Source organism: Lithobates pipiens, unplaced genomic scaffold, assembly GCF_037356315.1.
Source record: "Lithobates pipiens isolate NorthernLeopardFrog02 unplaced genomic scaffold, aLitPip1_a1.2 Scaffold_8, whole genome shotgun sequence".
Classification (NCBI taxonomy): Eukaryota; Metazoa; Chordata; class Amphibia; order Anura; family Ranidae; genus Lithobates; species Lithobates pipiens.
Genome location: NW_027507903.1, coordinates 641,859,659 through 641,880,622, shown reverse-complemented (window position 1 = coordinate 641,880,622; position 20,964 = coordinate 641,859,659). Strand labels below are relative to the sequence as shown.

At 46.5% G+C, this 20,964-nt stretch overlaps 1 protein-coding gene across 1 annotated transcript in view; it reads right to left on the bottom strand.

Annotated features, from left to right (window-relative positions):
* Positions 1-19,483, bottom strand: part of LOC143962439 (E3 ubiquitin/ISG15 ligase TRIM25-like) — an 83,561-nt gene extending 64,078 nt beyond the window's left edge. The window contains exon 1 of the mRNA XM_077471713.1: positions 17,635-19,483. Within this exon, the coding sequence (XP_077327839.1) occupies positions 17,635-19,446 (1,812 nt within the window). The 5' untranslated portion in view covers positions 19,447-19,483. The remainder of the gene's footprint in view (positions 1-17,634) is intronic.
* Positions 19,484-20,964: the final 1,481 nt, after the last annotated feature.

Here is a 20,964-nt window from a genome sequence, read left to right as displayed (position 1 = left end):
CTCTTCTTTCTCTCTCTATCTGTAATCAGACTACATTTCCCATGAATCCTTAGAATTGCAATGAATGTGGGAGGTACAGGAGGCTTATACATGTAAATGTGAACCCGCCCACTTCAACATAAATCACACCCCTCATTCTGCAGCCAGAAAGCCATACATAACACACGGTATGATAGGTTACAGCCTTATAAATACAAAACATTTTAATATAAATGCATATTAATATAATATAAATTTAATGCATTTGATGAATAAATTTAAATTAATAAATGTAATGCATTTAATATAATTGCAAACCAGTGCCGCATGTCAGGGACCACCAGTGCCGCATGTCAGGGACCACCAGTGCCGCATGAAGATCGTTATCATAAATCATCGGGATGACAGATCGGGGGCTATCATGTTATTTACAAACACATGGTAATTACACGGGTTCTGTGGCTGATTAAGGTGGTAATTAAACTCACTCGTGCCTTATCTGCAATGAATTAGCCCCAGAACCCGTGTAATTCATTTAGCACCCTGATGTTTAAACAGGGTTGCTAATAAATGTAATTTGTCAGGTATTAATCATCCTGGCTGATTGTTAGAAGCTCCACTGATTCCTCTCTAACTCTGTATTGCCGCACCTTTTCTCTTCTCTCACTAACTGGCGCTTGTTGGTGGCATTAGATTGACAAGGGTGTGGCAAGGTCAGACAACAGATGGATGGGGTGTCTCAGCCAATGGGCAGGTATTTTCTTTAGTCCATTGGATTGCTGGGAATAGCCTATTTGTTTAGGGAGAGTCAGGTGATTGGGGTTCTGTGCCACCTGGATGGCTGTCTGGGTGGATGTGTGTTATGCTGCCCCAGGCTCCTAGGCCCGGAAGCCTGAGGCCAATTCTAGAGACATCTGGCTGCTAGGCTGTCTGAGGGCCTATTCAGAAGATGGAGAAGCAGCGCAGGTTTGGGACTGCAGGATTGGAGTCCAACCGACAGTAACGGTTCTGCCGGATGGGGAACCAGTTGTGGTCGGAGGTAGAGGGTAAGCCATTGCCACGTAGGGCCATCCACCTTATTACCAGAGACCATTGTGCGTAAACTGGAGCCAGTACCAGAGGAGACTTCTCGCCAGTGGGGACAGTGAAGAAGTGGGAAAAAGTGCCAAGCCAGGGACCCAGTGGGACAGCAGAGGTGACGCTTGAGGAGCATCAGTGAGTGCCAAGCCAGGGACTTAGCGGGTCAGCAGGGGTGATTCTTGAAGAGTATCTGTGAGTGCCAAGCCAGGGACCCAGCAGGGAAGCGGGGTGATGCTTGAGGAAGATACTGAGCTATGGAAGTGGAAGAGTTTAGGGCATCCAGTGGCTATTGGGTCTGAGAGTCTAGTGAGAGACTGGGAGCTTGGTGAGTGAAGACCTAGAGAGAGAGACAATAGAGTGCGAGGAGAACTATTGTGTTACCAATAGTTAAATACAACTACCGTTAGTGACTTTTACAAGATTTGTTGCTATAGGAGACAGCGGTCCTAACTATACAGAAGTGGTGTCCGGCTGGAGGCCTTCCACTGTATAGCTATCTACCTATAGAAGAGTCAGAGTTTGCCAACTGTCATTACATCTACTTTGGTCCTAACCCTCTCCCCCACAGTTCTTGTTCAAGATCCAATAAATCTCTTTGCATTCAAAAAGTGTCTGGCACCCATCACTTCAGCTTGTATTACACCCACCATGCCTTGTAACCCACTCTACAGAGAAGGATGCTGCAAATAATCAGCTATGAGTAAGCACTCTTGGTAGTGTGAAACGCGTTAACTATTGTGCTTTGCTGTGACCCACTTTTGTGTGATTCTGCCTCACGAATAAAATGCATTTAAATTTATCTTGGAGTGTGGCCGGCCAGAGTTCTTCAATTATTTGCAACAAGTATACGCCGTGCCTGCACCTGGGTTTCTCCATTCCTGGAGGGGCTGTTTTCTTGGATTTGTGGACTTACCTGGAGCGGTTGTTCTCTCACATTTGGATTTCTACAGAGAAGGATGTCAGCTCTCCCTGACTCTGGAGGTCACCATTAGGCATCTAGAGGTCCGAAACCCTGCTACATTCATATGTGTTTGGGTTTAAAGGGATGAGGTGGCAACCCTAGTGAGCCTCCACCAGCAAATACACTCACCATATTGGACCTTGCTTTGTGCACTGGTGTGCAGTCATATTTGAACAGGGAGGGGCCAACCCCAAACTGTTCCCACAAAGTTGGGAGCATGAAATTGACCAAAATGTCTTGGTATGCTGATGCCTTAAGAGTTCCTTTCACTGGAACTAAGGGGCCAAGCCCAACCCCTGAAAAACAACCCCACACCATAATCCCCCCTCCACAAAATGATTTGGACCAGTGCACAAAGCAAGGTCCATAAAGTGCCTGACCTCACAAATGCACTTCTGGAAGAATGGTCAAACATTCCCATAGACACATCTCCTAAACCTTGTGGACAGCCTTCCCAGAAGAGTTGAAGCTGTTGTAGCTGCAAAGGGCGGGCCAACTCAACATTGAACCCTACGGACTAAGACTGGGATGCCATTAAAGTTCATGTGCGTGTAAAGGCAGGTGTCCCATATATTAATAATATTTTACTATTTATGAACTGCGATGATTATATAATGGAATCAGACAGATTAAAGAAAATTTTGGAGCGTACGGAAACAGAACAGAGACATAAGAAAAAATTCGTAAGGGATTTAATGATTACGAAGGGGGTTGTGTCTTTAGATGGCAAACAAAGGCCACCAATGAAAATCAGATGCCAATGGAATCAGAGGGGGTTGTTGAACAGGAGAGTCTCCATAACAGCTGGTAACACACACCATACTAGACCATTAACAAATAAGGGAGGATACCCCAACAGGACATTGGTCCAACCTAAAAACACTAGGAAGTGGAACATCTCAAATTCTGATCCAAAGAGGGCACATAATATACCTGCTTATGGGAAAAACTCTATTCCTACTTCCAATAGATTTGGAATATTGGAAGACAGGTATGACAAGGAATTAGGTGAAAGGGATATAAGACCACTCCCATATGGAGACCAAATGGTCACACACCTCACCATCACCAGAACTCTAAGCCCTTGTACACACGGTCGGAGAATCTGTCAGAGTCTTATCGGACCGTGTCGTCAGATAATCCGACTGTGTGTGGTATGCATCGGACTGATTCTGTCCGAATCTCCGTCTGACCCAATTTTCCAACATGTTGGAAATATTTCCCGACCAACTGGGCCGGACGGACCTAATCCGATCATGTCTAGAGCATTTTCATCGGACCAAGTGCCACGCATGCTCAGATTAAATTCCTACATCAAAGCTATTGGCTACTAGCCTGAATGTAGTCCCATCGTAACTAAATTACGTCATCACGTTCTGAAAGATCGGATTTTTCGCCAACTTGGCCCAACCGTATGTATGCAACATTTTCGGACACAATCCGTCGGACTAAATCCGACGGGCAAAATCCGACGGATTTGGTTGGCAAAATCTCCGACCGTGTGTACGTGGGCTTATAGGAATTTCCCTGGGGATCCAATATTTGGAATTTTCACCCAAGGGGATCCAATAATGCACTCCCTAAAGGCAATGGGGTTCAATACGGGGGTTCTGTCCCTTGATAAGAACCCCACTGAGGCCTTTTTAGAGGGAATCAGGGCAACACCAATTTTTATGGCAATAAAAGCTTTTCAATTTATAGGGGTTCCCAGAATACTGGGATAATATCCGTATTACTGGTAATACCCATATAATGATGGGAGAGGCTCCCAAGGGCAGACAAATGATTCCTCCTACATTGGCTCCATGAGATCTAATGATAAAGGAAGTAATTTTTTTAGTTTTAGGCCAATCCCGAAAATGAAGCATCCACTGTATCTAGAAGAGGAGGAAGAGGGTATGGAGGACCAACAAAAAGGGAGAACTTAACGAATAACCTCAGTAAGTCCACCCTCTCAGCTAATGAGTTGTCACTGTTAAACAAAGGATTCAAATTTGATCCCCAAATAAAACAAAACAAGCTCCAGACGTATATCGATATACATATATTTACAAGACAGGCATCACTGAAGAAATACTTCATTCATAATCCCATTATTAGGAATGTAAATACTCCAGTACATAAAAATTCTAACTTAAAGTGTAAATTCACCTTCAGAGCTAAAAATCTAATTCCTTCATAAATCATGCCTAACATTGATGACAATCTCAATGTGCATAACCGTTTATATTGGAAAATTGCTTACCTCTGTGTTCTGGACAGCTCATTATCGGTCTCATTTCAAAACATGCATTCAGAGCTCTGATTTCAGATCCCTTCTGGCAATGCCCTCTGGGACTGTAGTTCACTTAGCTTATAATAAACTACAATTCCCATGAATCATTGCATTCACTCTGTGCCTGTGTAGGAGGGGCTGGTCTGGCACGTGAACTTGCAATTCAGCGCTCAGCTTCCTCCTCCCCCCGTCAGCTCTACGCGGTTTTGGCTGGGCGAGGAAGAGTTGAATGAGATGCACACATTTGGTGTCATTACTATCTGGTAATAACAGCAATAAGAATAGTAAATTGTGATAAAAATGTGGTAAAAAGTGATAAAAAAACACACAATGTCTAATTTATGTATATATATATATATATATATATATATATATATATATATATATATATAGCTCACAGAGACAATTTCCCCTCCCTCTCTCTATATTTTTATATACAGTGCCTTGAAAAAGTATTCATACCCCTTGAAATTTTCCAAATTTTGTCATGTTATAACCAAAAACGTAAATGTATTTTATTGGTATTAGGGATCGGCCACTGAAACACACTCACCTTTATTAATCTCCCTCCTGACCCGTGTGACAATGTACACCACTGGGGTCTCTCAGAATGGACACCGGAGGAAGGACATGACAGAACCTGGACTGCTGACTGGACCGGTGAGGTCAGACATGTCATATCTAAATGGAACAGGCTGAGCTGAGTGGAATAAATCTTCAATGGGTCCATGTTACATCTACTGAGGACCACACCGACCTCATTCCAGACAATGAGAAGAGCACTTTGGCACTCCAATCTCTGTTAAATTATACTCAAATAAACCCGGCGCCAAGAAAACTAAGAGAAAAGGTGAAAATTAAGTGATTGTGAGTACCCACAGCTAGCTGTAAAAACTAAGTGATATGAGAAAAAAAAACAGTCCTTTAAATTAAATCACATCAACATGATACTCCTTAAATCGGATCTTCAGTCATTTTTTCATCTTTCCATCTTCTGCCCTTCTTGTTTTAACTTTGGATAATAAAACATTTTTGTTCTGCCACTAAATCCCTTATACAGCCCACTTCCTGTTTCTTGTCTGGTCATTAGCCTAGGCTTATGACATCAGGCCCAGCTCTCTCTCTCTCACTCTGCCAGAAAGGGAAGGGGGGTGAGTCATAAGAGGTCCAATGAGAGCTGCAGAGCTGGAGGTGTGCCTCTGTATAAATCCAGGAAGCGAACAGGCAGCAGCTTCAGCTGCCCACAGTTAAAATGGCTGCAGCCAGACTCGGTGGAGGGAGATTTCTGCAGCATATTTGGCAAGTACAGAATCACAGTATATATAAAATTATATGCAAAGTGGTTGGAGGGAATCTTCAGAATGGCAAAGATGTTTTTATTACAAATTATGTGAGCAGACTGCAGTTCCTCTTTAAGTGGAAAAAAAAAAAACAGTACCCTTTAAGTTCAGAGATCTTCTGTGTGCTCGTGCGTGAAATATAAAACACCATTGTTCTGTGTTCCCAAACATGACCGTGACACCAACCTCTGAAGATCATCCACTCAGAGACAAATGACTCCGATGGCCAACATGGGTCACAAAGGCTGTGCTGTCTATTATAGCAGAAATCTTCAAACTACGGCTCTCCAACTGATTGCGGGACTACACATCCCATGAGGCATTGTAAACGTGATTCTGCCTGTACGAGTCCTTCTGCCGCAGTATATCTGCGTGAGGCGGTCGGGAAGCGGCTATATAGGATTGTCATTTTGAGGACAGCTGGTGGTTGCAATTGCAGTTCGGTTCCTCACAGGAATGAAACAGGAAGTCTTGCCTTTTGTTAATAAAGTTTCTTATTCAACAACATAAAGTTTTTACCTCAGAAACCATTCTAGTTGTGATGCAGACAAGTGAAGGTCTTCAAATGTTCCTCTAGATACACAAATGGCTGTAAGTCTATTTATTATTTCCCAAAGTTCATCTTACACTTGGACTGCACTGTTATGTGTTTGATATGTGATTGAAATATAAACCTTCTGTATAGTAATATTTAATGCTGTACTTATTTGCAAAGTGTCACATGTAATACATATTGTAATGCTACTTTCACACTGGGGCGGTGTGGTCGTTAGTGGTAAAGCGGCACTTTACCGCTGTTTAAGCGGCACTTGTCGGCCGCTAGCGGGGCATTTTTTACCCCCAAGAAAGGGTTAAAAACGCCCGTGTTGTGGCGCCTCCGAAAATGCCTTTTAGGCGCTTCGGCAGCACTGCCCGTTCATTCCAATGGTCAGGGGTAAGGATGAGCTCAGGTGTGTTCGCATGCTGCACATGCAGAGCCCACCAGGAATTCGGCGCAGCACTGCGCTAATCACAGGCAGTGAGACATTGCCTCGATGCGCGACTGCAGAGATCGGGCAATGTCTCACTGCCTGTGATTAGCGCAGCCGACTTCCTGGCGGGCTCTGCACGTGGAGCATGCGAACACGCCTGAGCTCATCCCTAGTCAGGGGTGGTTTGGGGGCGCTGTATACACCGCTCCCAACCCGACCCAAAGACGCTGCTTGCAGGACTTTTTTTTTCCCGTACTGCAAGCGCACCGCCCCAGTTGTGAAAGCACTCGCTCTCACACTGCAACCTCTTTATTTAAAAAAATTTAAAAAAGACATCCCCTTGTATTGAAATCCTTATATAGTACACTCACATCTGTGGTGTTTCTACATGATTAGACGGCTTTCGGAATTTGTAACGGAAGTGACAATCCATCGCTGCCATCTTGCTACACCCCGCACTTATCCACAGTGAGGTTACAGTGAGAAGTCGGCAAGCGGACATCTTTGTACACACACCAGAGTGTTGCATTTCACACTTATTTTTAACAGTAAACTGAACTTGTATAGTGAAATACAGTATTTAAATATCCGTCAGACTGTTTAGATGTTGATTTTCCGAGGAATTGGTGAGCACCTTATCAACTATAAATATCATGTATTTTGCATCAAATTATATTTTAATTGTCAATCTGTATATGAAGTATGTGCTGATATTGTTCTAATGACATTTTTGTATATTTTATACATAATATAGATGCATATTATTGCTGAAATGCGTAGCCCCGATGAAGCGGCCTCACAAAACACGTCGGCTAACATTGCATTCTAAAGCATTTGAGTTCTCAGTACTATTTGTTTTTTATGTATACTTTGGATATGGTTTTTACATAATATGAATTAAAGTATATTTTTTATGTAGCGCCGGTACGCCTATTGAGTACTTGCTATGTCTGTAAATTTAGTTTTTGCCCACAAGTATAGTTAAGTTTTGGGGTTAATTGTTCTAAATTATGCTTTGGCATCAGTTTGGCTGGGCTGTATTAAGGTTTTGCCTGATCATAGGTGGGGTTCGCACCTGTGAGAGGCCTTAGAACACAGTCTGGCTGGACGCATTGGGTACCAATCTCTCTCTTTGAGCCAATCAGTGGGCGCGTTTGTTCCGCTGTGTATTCCGGGAGAGGGTACTTAAGGTGCTGAAGTCATGTGGTTCTGGGTTCCGGTCCAGAAGTTGTTGCCGACTCCATGGTCCTGGTCCTCCTGACCAGCTCCCAGAGGCCCTCATGGCCTGGGGTGCGGATCCATCCGTTTCCGATCCTCAGAACTGGCTAGTTCAAGGCGCAGTAACTGGAGGGAGGATTCTAAAGGTGTTCCGGTGCCGTCTTGGGTTTGGAGAGGCCCAGCAACTCTACATGCAACCAGGGGAGGACTCTTCAGTAAGAGGGCCATGCACTCGGCTGGCTGCTCGGTAAGAGCCTGGAATCTGAACTGCTATGGACATTGATTGAATCCACATTTCTTACGGAAATGTAAGAAACTTCTAAGAAAAGTTCCTACCTCTATCCTTCCGGTTACAACTACGCTTTCAACCAACTCTGTGTGAGAGACTTTGCAAGGCTTTTATAATAATAATATAATAATAATAATATTTATAATATTCAATTGTTGGTGCTGACCTCTTTTGTAGATGCAGTGACTCATTTAAACATCCCATTTTATATGAAGGGGCCTTGTCTCTTTCATTTTTGGTTTTTCATTGTGTATTAGGGACTGTGAGACTGCATCTATAGCTGGCAACTGTCCTACCACTGTATCTTTTCATGTTGATTTTTCAAAGCAGCTGTGTTCTGTCAGATTAGCAAACCTGTGAGATCAGCAGGCTTGCCGCTGCTTTTTAAATTCAACATCTAAACAGTCAGATGGATTTTTAAATACTGTATTTATTTCACTATATAAGTTCAGTTTACTGTTAAAAATAAGTGTGAAATGCAAAACTCTGGTGGGTGTACAAAGATGTCTGCTTGCTGTCTTCTCACTTTATCCTTACGAGTGCGGGGTACAGCAAGATGGTGGCGACATAATGTCACTTCCGTTACAAATTCTGACGAGTCACCTAATCTGATGAAGCACTGCGTCACGAATGTCATGTCTACCCCAACGCAGGTGGTCAGACACTATAGCTAGCTACTGTGTGCTTCACCTATAGCAGTCCCTTTTCCCTTAAGACAAGCAGGCCTACCGGTATTTGATTGCCCCCAGGACTTATACACAATGCTATAAAGTCTGGCCACCATTCCAAGGCAGATGCGTACTGAGCAAAGCAAACAGGTACTTGCAGTTTAGCAGACAGATAGCGTGGTCCTAAGACAGTTTAGGTAAAGGCTGAGTTCAGGGGATAGTCCAATGTCCAATCCGGGTCATACACAGGGAAGTCTAACAGCAAAGCAGGGCAGACAAATGGGAGGCTTGATCAGAACAATGCAAGTCTCTATCACAAGTGAGCAATAAAGTGTTTGGTTTGCTTATATTAGGTGGATGACCAGATCAATCAGCTAACAGGTGAACACAGACGGGGGAAGCAACAGCCAACACCTGGATGCTGGAATGAGGAACAGGGGCACTAAGTGATCATGACATACTGGCACTCAGTACATCCAACGTTCGTTTGTGAGGAGCACCGCTGGTCCGATGTCTGGAACCAGTGTGTGGTCTAAAGTGGTGCTTGTCTGTAGATGAATTGTGGTTTCCTCCGGAATACTCCTCCCAAAGGTGGTCTCTCCTTAATATTGGCTAGTGTTTCTTGATGCTTTTTATAAGTAGTTTATATTGACAATTAAGACAAAGGCCATATCAAATGATTTATTAACAATTTCTTCCAACAAGAGGGCTCTGTCTAAACTACCCACTCAATCTCACACTTGTTCTAACTCCTATTTTTGTTATCCCAATTAATACTTGAGATTGTGCCATATAGTCAGACATAAGGTCGTAATTTGGCTTGATGGCTATAAATTGGATGTTATGTATGGCCTTTTTCTCCTTAATATTGGCCAGTGTTTCTTTTGCTTTTATAAGTAGTTTATATTGACAATTAAAGCGGGATTCCACTGTTTTTAACGTTTTTTTTTTTGTAGCATACTGACAATCAATAGTATTACTAATTATAACACTTACCGTATATACTCGAGTATAGGCCGACCCGAATATAAGCCGAGGCCCCCAATTTACCCCCAAAAAACTGGGGAAAATTATTGACTCGTGTATAAGCCGAGGGTGAGACATGCCTGTCCATCCCTGTGTGTCCGTCCATCCCTGTGGGTCCGTCCATCCCTGTGGGTCCGTCCATCCCTGTGGGTCCGTCCATCCCTGTGGGTCCATCCATCCCTGTGGGTCCATCCATCCCTGTGGGTCCATCCATCCCTGTGTGTGTGTCCATCCATCCATCCATCCCTGTGTGTGTATCCATCCATCCCTGTGTGTGTCCATGCATCCGTGTGTGTGTGTGTGTGTGTCCATGCATCCGTGTGTGTGTGTCCATGCATCCGTGTGTGTGTGTCCATCCATCCCTGTGTGTATGTCCGTGCAGACTGCCTCTGTCCAGCCTGCCTCTGTCCAGCCTGCCTCTGTCCAGCCTGCCTCTGTCCAGCCTACCTGTGTCCAGCCTGCCTCCGTCCCGTCCCGAGCCGAGCCTCCGTCCTTCTGCTCTTCGTCGGCGCCCATTCTAGGATTCAAAAGCCGCGCCTCCGTCGGTGATAGGCGGAACACTCAATTTCCCAGCAGTCTGTGTTCCGCCTATCACGGACATCCTCTCATCCTCGTCTGTAGTATGAGGATGAGCGGACGTCCGTGATAGGCGGACCACTGACTGCTGGGAAATTGAGTGTTCCGCCTATCGGATGTCCGTGATAGGCGGAACACTCAATTTCCCAGCAGTCAGTGGTCCGCCTATCACGGACGTCCGCTCATCCTCATATTACGGACGAGGATGAGAGGATGTCCGTGATAGGCGGAACACAGACTGCTGGGAAATTGAGTGTTCCGCCTATCACCGACGGAGGCGCGGCCTTTGAATCCTAGAATGGCCGCTGTCTGTCTGCTCGACACGCTGATCGGGCAGACAGACAGCGATGACTCGAGTATAAGCCGAGGGGGGCACTTTCAGCCTCAAAAAAGGGGCTGAAAATCTCGGCTTATACTCGAGTATATACAGTACTTTTTCTGTTTTTCCAAACAGCAGCATGCCGTTTTCTCATCGAAAATGATTTTATAAAATCGTCTCCTGACGGTTTCCATTTTGCCTGTGGGCATGTGAAGCCCACAGGCATCCTCTTCCGGGAGAGTGTGCCGCTAAAAGACCAGCATGCACCGCCCGTTCGATAAAAGATCTCGCGCATGCGCAGTCAGCGCAATAGCGAGCGCCGTCAACAGCTCCGGTTGCCATGACAACGGGTGTTGTCGTCGGAAGTCCCGCCCCGTTGGGCACAGCACAGACTCCTGGGAGAAAAAAAAAAGATCCCAGGAGCCCCTGCGGCAGACCGGAAGAAGTGACCTGCCGCTGAAGCCCCGCCCCTTTCCGCATCGGCTCCTCCCCTTTCCGCAATATACAGAGGCAGAAAATTTGAAATAAGAAAAAAACAGAAGAAGACAGCTGAAAGGTAAGGGGATTACCTAGCGTTTAGGGAAGGGGGGATCACATAGACCTAGGACTGTAATTTAGGGTGGACCTCCGCTTTAAGACAAAGGCCCTATCAAATGATTTATTAACCATTTCTTCCAACAAGAGGGCTCTGTCTAAACTACCCACTCAATCTCACACTTGTTCTAACTCCTATTTTTGTTATCCCAATTAATACTTGAGATTGTGCCATATAGTCAGACATAAGGTCGTAATTTAGCTTGATGGCTATAAATTGGATGTTAGGTATGGCCTTTTTCCACTTAGGATGATAGCAGTTTAAAGTGTAAGTTCACCTTTACTGAAAAATCTGTAAGGTGAACTTACCCCGGACACTCTCCTCACCCCACCCCCAGTCCTGCTGACCTGGAGCATGGCGATCGCCCGTTCTGAGCCCTACTATAGCCGCGTCACGGGTCCAGGGCTTAGAAATCCCCTCTGCTTTCATTCTTCCCCTTCTGATGATAATATTTACTGTAGGAAGACATTCCCCTTTCCTGTCTCAGGAATTCGGGAGGAGAACACACAGAGTACATGGAGCTCCTGATGTTATATCTCAGCTCTTAACCCTTGTACACACGGTCGGAGATTCCGACAACCAAATCCGTCGGATTTTGTCCGAAACTGTTGCATACACACGGTCGGACAAAGTTGTCGGAAAATCCGACGTGATTACGTTATTTCGTTACGACGGGACTAAGTTTATGCTAGTAGCCAATAGCTTTGGTGTAGGAATTTGATCTGAGCATGCGTGGCACTTTGTCCGATCGGAATTCTCTACACATGATCGGAGTATGTCCGATCGGAGCATTTTGTCGGAAAATGTTACCAACAAGTTGGGAACAGTCCGATGTAGACCACACACAGTCGGAATATCCGACAAAACGGTCCGATTGGACACATTCCGTCGTAATCTCCGACCGTGTGTCCAAGGGCTTATACAGACACGAACACTGGAAGAACACCGGGGACCCCACACATTACAGGATGGAGACAAACCAAGTTATAATCCGGGCTGGTGGGGACAATGTACTACCGATGGTCTCTCTTCATCCAACAATGTCCTCCATATATGAATCAGACTTGGAGGGAATGTAACGTTGTTGTACAGATGTTCTTTGTTCAATTATAATGTTTAGGACTATAAATTATTGCTTTATAACATGTTTTTATTTCTTTTTATTTAGAACAATAAGAAATATTGTGATATGGTAATTATTTATATTTGCCCAGTGCAGCCAGCAGGTGGCACCGATGAGTCAATTCTACAACTGCCCCATTTTCCTCTGTCATGTGAAGATTGTAATTTGATTTCCTGCTATTCAGACCACAGATGGAGGAGGCAGAGGAAGGACACCCCCCCCCCCCTTTCACACTGAGTCAGGAGTTGCGTGGGTGGTAAAGCGCCGCTATTTTATAGTGGCGCTTTAATGTCAGATTCGCATCGCTATTTGGATGCTAGCGGGCTGGTTTTACCCCCCCCCCCCGCTAGCGGCTGAGAAAGGGTTAAAAACCACCACAAAATGCAGCTACAGAGTCGCTTTGCCAGAAGTATAGCCGTGGTGCCCCATTGATTTTAATGGGCAGGAGGGGTGGAGGAGCGGTATACACGTCGCTCCTAAGATGCTGCTAGCAGGACTTTTTTTACAGTCCTGCTAGCGCACCGCTCCAGTGTGAAAGCCCTCAGGGACTTCACACTGGAAACACAGCAGTGGCTGTTTTAGGTCGGTTTGCAGGTGCTATTTTAGTGCAATAGCGCCTGCAAAATGACCCAGTGTGAAAGGGGTCTTAGAGGGAGACAGTCCACAAGTGACCAGCTAGTGCTGGGCTGTCTTATTGGAAAGCCCAGAATTCTCTGTAACACAACGTCATGGAAGAGATCTGTATTAAATGTTTATTTCTAATATGAAAATTTCATACAAGTGATAAGAAAAGTGACATAAAAGATCAGTTTATAAATTTGTAAATATTCCCCAAAAATTAATAAAACAACCAAAAGTCATTATAGATTATCATTTGGAATTTTGTATTCGGGTAAAATGAAAATAAACAATGCAGCAAGAAATTCTCCGGCTGTGACTTCCATTACACCTGTACTGAGGGGAATATGGAGGGGCCATTGCTGGATGTCTTCTGAAAATGCTATTCTCCTGGCTGTCTGTGGACTCAGTATTTGGTGACACTGACCTGGAACAATCATGCCGATCAGGAAATCAGAGTTAAGTCAGAACTCCGAGTCTGAATACTTGTTCCGGGTAAGGCCGCGTACACACGGGCGGACTGTTCGCCCAACCTTGTCCGCTGAACAGTGTTTGGGCGGACAGTCCGCTCGTGTGTGGGCTTTCAGCGGACAGTTTCAGCGGACAGTTGGACGGACAAAGTCTTTCGGAAATTCCGAAAAACTGTCCGCTGAAACTGTGTTTGAGCGAACAGTCCGCCCGTGTGTGGGCTTGTCCGCTGTACTTTCGAAATGAGCGGACTGTTCCCGCTCGGAAAGTCCGCCCATTTCGAGCGCGTGTACAGGTAGGCGGGGCCCGCGAAGGAGACGTCGCGGGCTCCGCCGCCTGGAATGGGCTTAAAGGGGAACCCCAACGCCGAAAAAAATCGGCGTGGGGGTTCCCCCCAAGTCCACACCAGACCCTTGTCCGAGCACGCTACCCGGCCGGCCAGGAAAGGGGGGCGAGCGAGCGCGCCCCCCCTCCTGAGCCGTACCAGGCCGCGTGCCCTCAACATGGGGGGTGCCTTGGGGAAGGGGGGGCCGCGCGGCCCCCCCACCCCAAAGCACCTTGTCCCCATGTTGATGAGGACAAGGGCCTCTTCCCGACAACCCTGGCCGTTGGTTGTCGGGGTCTGCGGGCGGGGGGCTTATCGGAATCCGGGAGCGCCCTTTAAGAAGGGGGCCCCCGGATACCGGCCCCCCACCCTATGTGAATGAGTATGGGGTACAATGTACCCCTACCCATTCACCTGTGAACTAAAGTACAATAAAAAACACAACACAGAGAAAAAATATTTTATTGCACAGCTCCGGGGGTCTTCCGTCTTCGGGGGTCTTCTCGCCGGACTCCTCCGCTATGTGTGTGTAGCTCTTTTGCTAGCGGAGGAGTCCGGCTTTCTTCCTCCCCGCCGCCGGCCTCTTCTCCCGACTTCGGGGGTCTTGTCCCCCTCTTCGGTTCTTCTGCCGGGCCACCGCGCCTGGTCCGGTGGCCCGGTCTTCTGTCGCCGTCTTCCGTTCTTCTGTCGCCGCCTTCGGTTCTTCTGCCGGGCCACCGCGCCTTCTTGTAGCTCTTTTACAGGCGGTGGCCCGGTCTTCTGTCGCCGCCGCCGCCGCCTTCCGTTCTTGTTCTTCTTCTTGTTCTTCTTCTTCTCCTGGAGATGTTGACTCGACGAGCTCTCCGGCCGGAATGCCAGGGACACGCTCCGCTGCCACTTATATAGTGACAATGGGGCGGTGTCACATGGTATATGTCACATGGGTTGGTCACATGGGTTGATGTCACATGGGGACTATGACATCGTAAGGGGGCGGGGTCACCATGTGACCAACCCATGTGACATATACCATGTGACACCGCCCCATTGTCACTATATAAGTGACCGCACAGCGCGGCTCTGGCATTCCGGCCGGAGAGATCGTCGAGTCAACATCTCCAGGAGAAGAAGAAGAACAAGAAGAAGAACAAGAACGGAAGGCGGCGGCGGCGGCGACAGAAGACCGGGCCACCGCCTGTAAAAGAGCTACAAGAAGGCGCGGTGGCCCGGCAGAAGAACCGAAGGCGGCGACAGAAGAACGGAAGACGGCGACAGAAGACCGGGCCACCGGACCAGGCGCGGTGGCCCGGCAGAAGAACCGAAGAGGGGGACAAGACCCCCGAAGTCGGGAGAAGAGGCCGGCGGCGGGGAGGAAGAAAGCCGGACTCCTCCGCTAGCAAAAGAGCTACACACACATAGCGGAGGAGTCCGGCGAGAAGACCCCCGAAGACGGAAGACCCCCGGAGCTGTGCAATAAAATATTTTTTCTCTGTGTTGTGTTTTTTATTGTACTTTAGTTCACAGGTGAATGGGTAGGGGTACATTGTACCCCATACTCATTCACATAGGGTGGGGGGCCGGTATCCGGGGGCCCCCTTCTTAAAGGGGGCTCCCGGATTCCGATAAGCCCCCCGCCCGCAGACCCCGACAACCAACGGCCAGGGTTGTCGGGAAGAGGCCCTTGTCCTCATCAACATGGGGACAAGGTGCTTTGGGGTGGGGGGGCCGCGCGGCCCCCCCTTCCCCAAGGCACCCCCCATGTTGAGGGCACGCGGCCTGGTACGGCTCAGGAGGGGGGGCGCGCTCGCTCGCCCCCCTTTCCTGGCCGGCCGGGTAGCGTGCTCGGACAAGGGTCTGGTGTGGACTTGGGGGGAACCCCCACGCCGATTTTTTTCGGCGTTGGGGTTCCCCTTTAAGCCCATTCCAGGCGGCGGAGCCCGCGACGTCTCCTTCGCGGGCCCCGCCTACCTGTACACGCGCTCGAAATGGGCGGATTTGCCTCCGCCTTACGTGGGCGAGTCCGTTCATTTCAAAAGTTGAGCGAACTGTTTGCCCAACCTTGTTCGTCAAACAGTCCGCTCGTGTGTGGGCAAGTCCGCTCATGCAAATTTTGAGCGGACTGTTTGATGAAACTGTTTGCCGAACAAGGTTGGGCGAACAGTCCGCCCGTGTGTACGCGGCCTTACTGACATAGAAAGTACAGAAGCCATTGGATCAGAATGACAGCCAGGGAACTAGTATTCTTTAGAAGTAGTTATCAATGGCGGCCACCATACTTCCTCCATACAGATTCCTATAATACAATTGTGTAGGATGCAGACAGGTTAGTGTGTGATGATATATTAGCAGTATGTGTCTCCTTTTTCTGTCCTGTACATCCTGGGGAAGGTGAGAGCTCTATGCTGCTCTGTATACACACACCCCGGGATATACCACTCCTCTTCCTCTGCCCCCCCCAACCTGCGCTATTGTCACCCTTCACCCCTCTCCCCTCCCCCGATCTCCATCGAGTGCGATATTCTACAGAACCTCCTCACGTTATGTAGAACACATGAGACCAGAGAACATGCTGCACAGCAACTTCCATCTCAGTGCTGTCAACACCAACAATGACACCAACAATGACACCAGCACTGACACCGTTCCTCAGTGTACATGGAATAGGAGGAGGAAAGAGAGGAGAGGTGACCACATCCTATCTCATTGCAGTGACCGCACTACATCCTCCGTATGTGATCATTGCTGCCACATTACATAAATACACCTTGGTTTCCTATTAACATTGGCCCCGGAACTCTGCAAACACCATCAGATGGGAGGTCAATCAGCTACAGCTCAAGGAACCCATTGCAACCTCTGGGGGAATCCTGGCTGAGAATGGCTGGTCAGATAGATAGATCACAATCTTCTTGTCCTGTGTCCAACAATAGTGACTCTAGTAGTTAGTTAGTTATTCCAGCCATTGACAGTGATTTGTGAAGGAGGGTGAAATCTCACCTAAAGCTGCCCAAAGATGGATCATATTTTTTGATCAGCCAGCGGGCTGATCAAAAAATATAAACAGATTCTCCCATGCACACCAGCGAAGTGGATAGAAGAATCTTCCACACTGTGCTATTGTAGTCAAACAGCGGGGACTCTGCTGTCAGAACACACTGATCAGCAATGCAGATGACTAGCTGCAGCTGCTGATTAAATTAAAAATGTACAATATTACTGTTCGACAGAAGTTGATCAATAGCTTGACTTCTATGTAGCAGAAACGGCCATACATGGATCGAAATTCAGCCAGTTCCTGCTTAAAGTGGTTGTAAAACCTTTTTTATAACTTTGTGCTAACCCTGGATATCTCCTAAACCTGTACAGTTTAGGAGATATCCCCCTGTGTCTGTATATGCCGAAGTGATCGACACATGCGCACTGAAGCAATGGCACGTCATGCATTTGCTTCAGTTAGATGTGCCGTTACCGCCGGCTCCCACGCGTGAGGTAATCGCAGCTCTGGCCAATCACAGCGCCGGAGCCGCAATAACCGGAATTAAGCTCCGGGAGAGATGTCCGTGGTCGAAGGGGGGGAGGGTTGAGGACGGCTGCGGGGGCTTTGATGTAAGGTAAGTAATACATAATGAGCTACTATGCTATGCATACTATCTCATTATGCCTTTGTCTTGCAGATTTTTTTTTTTTAAGGGTTTATAACCACTTTAATCAGCAGAATTTTGATCCATCTATGTCCAGCTTAAGTGTCCCCAGTAAATGTTCTTCCTGCTAATTCTCTCTCCCCCTCTACCTGTAATGTCTGTAGTCTCTGGTCGAAGTTCTCACATCTTCTGATTCCTTCCACATATCTCTATACGACCTCCCCCTACATAAAACCCAGCATGGAGGGGCTCAGTGAAGGTGGTGGTGAAGGTGTGGAGATGTCGGATCGGGTCCCACAAGGCATAAAAGGAGATCCGCCCGGCCTCATAATCCAGATATATCCTGACCCTCTTAGGTAAGATTTTGATGGGTAAACAAATCTTTTTATTGTCATGTCTCACCTCATACTGATTACCAGACCTGTCCAAACCCCAGGACTTGTTGTTATATCCAATCCATGACTGCCATCCTCTCCTGTCTATACTGGGGTAACACATCCCAACTGTCCATCTATCTGATCCCCCGACATCCACATCCCAGTAATGTCTCCCTGAGGAGAAACTTTGAGTGTTCAACACCTGATAATCCTGAAATCTCTCTGGTGTTTTTGGGCGATTCTGGTCTATATCTGACCTAGACACAGTTTTCCCATCATCCGATATCTGTAGATAATTATAAGCTGTATTTACATCCAGCAATATGTCTGCAGCTCCCTGTATATAGAAGTCTACATTTACCTCTGTTATTATATCAGATAATGTGTGTAATGTGTGTGATATCCCAGCCACATCCAGACCCCCTCCATCATGGAGGAGTTCCTCATGTCTCTCTCTGTTCTCATTATCTCCTTTCTCAGTATCACTCAAGTCACCTGTGTCTGATTCCTCATCATCTTCATTGTCGGTATCCCACAAGTCACTTGAGCCTGATTCCTCATCATCTTCATTGTCAGTATCACACAAGTCACTTGAGTCTGATTCCTCATCATCTTCATTGTCGGTATCACACAAGTAACTTGAGTCTGATTCCTCATCATCTTCATTGTCGGTATCACACAAGTCACCTGTGTCTGATTCCCCATTATCTCCATCCTCAGTATCACACAAGTATCCTGTGTCTGATTCCTGTAGGACAGTCAGTGGATCCGTCACGTTACACAGCTCCTCAATGTGACGGATCTTCCTGGACAGCTCCTCCTTCTTTATTTCCAGATCCCGGATGGAGATGGAGATCCGCTCTGCCCTCCCGGAGATTTCCCTCAGGACTCTCTTCTCCAGGTCTTCCAGACGTCTCCTGAGATCTCCAAACAGGGCAGTGACTCTCTCGGTGTCACCAGGTACTTTTTCTTCTACGTTCCTCTTGTGTTCCTGCAGACTCTGGACTCTTTCCTCCGTCTCCCCTCTTTTTGTCAGCAGGTTCTGCAGAACATTCCTCAGAGTCTCCTTCTTCTTCTCAGAAGCCTCATCCAGTGATTCCATCTCATGTCCTTTATGTCCTCCAATCATACAACAAGAAGTACAGATACTGGTCTCATCCTGAGTGCAGTAATACTCCAGGATCTTCTTATGGACGGAGCATTTCCTGCTCTCCATGGACAAGGTGGGGTCACATAAGACGTGTTCTGAGGACTTTTTGTGGACTCTCAGGTGTTTATCACACAGAGAAACCTCACAGTGCAGACAGGATCTAACAGCAGGTACAGGAGAGTCCACACAGTGAGTACAGAAGACCCCGGACTCTTCCCTATCTGGCTGAGCAGACAGCAAACTCTCCAACATGTTACTTAGTGTTATGTTCCTGTGCAGTGCAGGCCGATCCGGAAACTTCTCTCGGCATTCAGGACAGGAATATCCTCCAGACCCCTCTTGTGTATCCAGCACACGATCAATACAGACCCGGCAGAAGTTGTGACCACATCTCAGGTTTACAGGATCTGTATAAATGTTCAGACAGACGGAACATTCCAACTCGGCTCTCGGATCAACAGACGCCATCGCTGACAGCAGAAGAGAGAAATGAAAGTGAAAAACATTCGAGAAGAATGTAGTTGGGAGGGGTCACATCCTCCTACACAGGGTGAGGCTGGGCTGTGACTTGTACTTTATTCATAGGATTTGTTATATGGAGGAAAACAGATAATAAAATGATTTCATTAAGAACAATTTATCAGTTTCTAAAAAAATGCTCATCCTATATTGTGAGAGAAATTTGAAAACTCAAATTTTTGCATATATCTATATTGCTCGCAACCATTTTGTATTTTCCTTTATACTAACCATCTTTTCTGATGAAACTTTACTGTGGTGAGACAAGCTATTAGTACACACAGATGGAAATTCAGAGGGAAAATGTCCGATCGGACCGTGTTGTCGGATAATCCTACCGTGTGTGGGCTCCATCAGACTTTTTCCGTCGGAATGTCCGACCAACAAAGTTTGAGAGCTGGATATAAAATTTTCCGACAACATGATCCGATCGGACTTTGTTTGTAGAGAATTCCGATCGGACAAAGTGCCATGCATGCTCAGATCAAATTACGAGACCAAAGCTATTGGCTACTAGCCTGAACGTAGTCCCGTCGTAACGAACTAACGCCATCACCTTCTGAACGATCGGATTTTCCGACAACTTTGTCCGACCGTGTGTATGCAACACCAGTTTCGGGCAAAATCCATCGGAAAAAATCCGATGGATTTTGTTGTCGTAATGTACGACCGTGTGTAAAAGGGCTTACAGGTTCTGTGCTACACTGCTGTTGAAGACTCCAAGAGAAGACTGCATAGGATATCAGGGATCATCTGGAGTGGGGCTACTGCTGCTGAATTTTCACCAAGATAAGGAGGAAACGCTATTAGTGCCAGATAGCTAGGTCTGCATTCCAGGTGAGTTGGAAGATCTCGTTGCCACAGATCTTGTCTTCTGGTCTACAACAAATAGACAGTCAATACAACAGCACTTTGCTGCCACATCCATCTGGCGATATCTCTTTTAATACCTATCCAGTAATTATATATATATATATATATATATATATATATATATATATATATATATATATATATATACACACACACACACACACACACACACACACACACACACTGTATATACCTGGGTATAGGTGCACAATTCCACTATCGGGCTCTTTGGTGATAATACATGTCTGTACATTGAATGCATATACTGTTATTAATCTCTTCTCATATAAAGCTTGTATTATTTCTATTCTATACTGTTGTGCATCTATGTACTTATGGATAATGTTACATGCTGGTAATAGTAGTTGTTCTGGTCCCAATTACTTTGATTAGATTACTGCCTAATTTCCCAGGAAGGGAATCCCTTCTGTTCAGAGAGGTCCTGTCCCAGGTGAAGGCAACTTTAATATCCAATCACATTCTTTCGCTTAGCAAAGGATCTTGTTTTATTTACCTACAGAATTAGTGCAATATCCTGTCTGAGGAGAGCCATTTTTATTAACCCTCCCAATAAAGGGCTCTGCTGGGATCGAA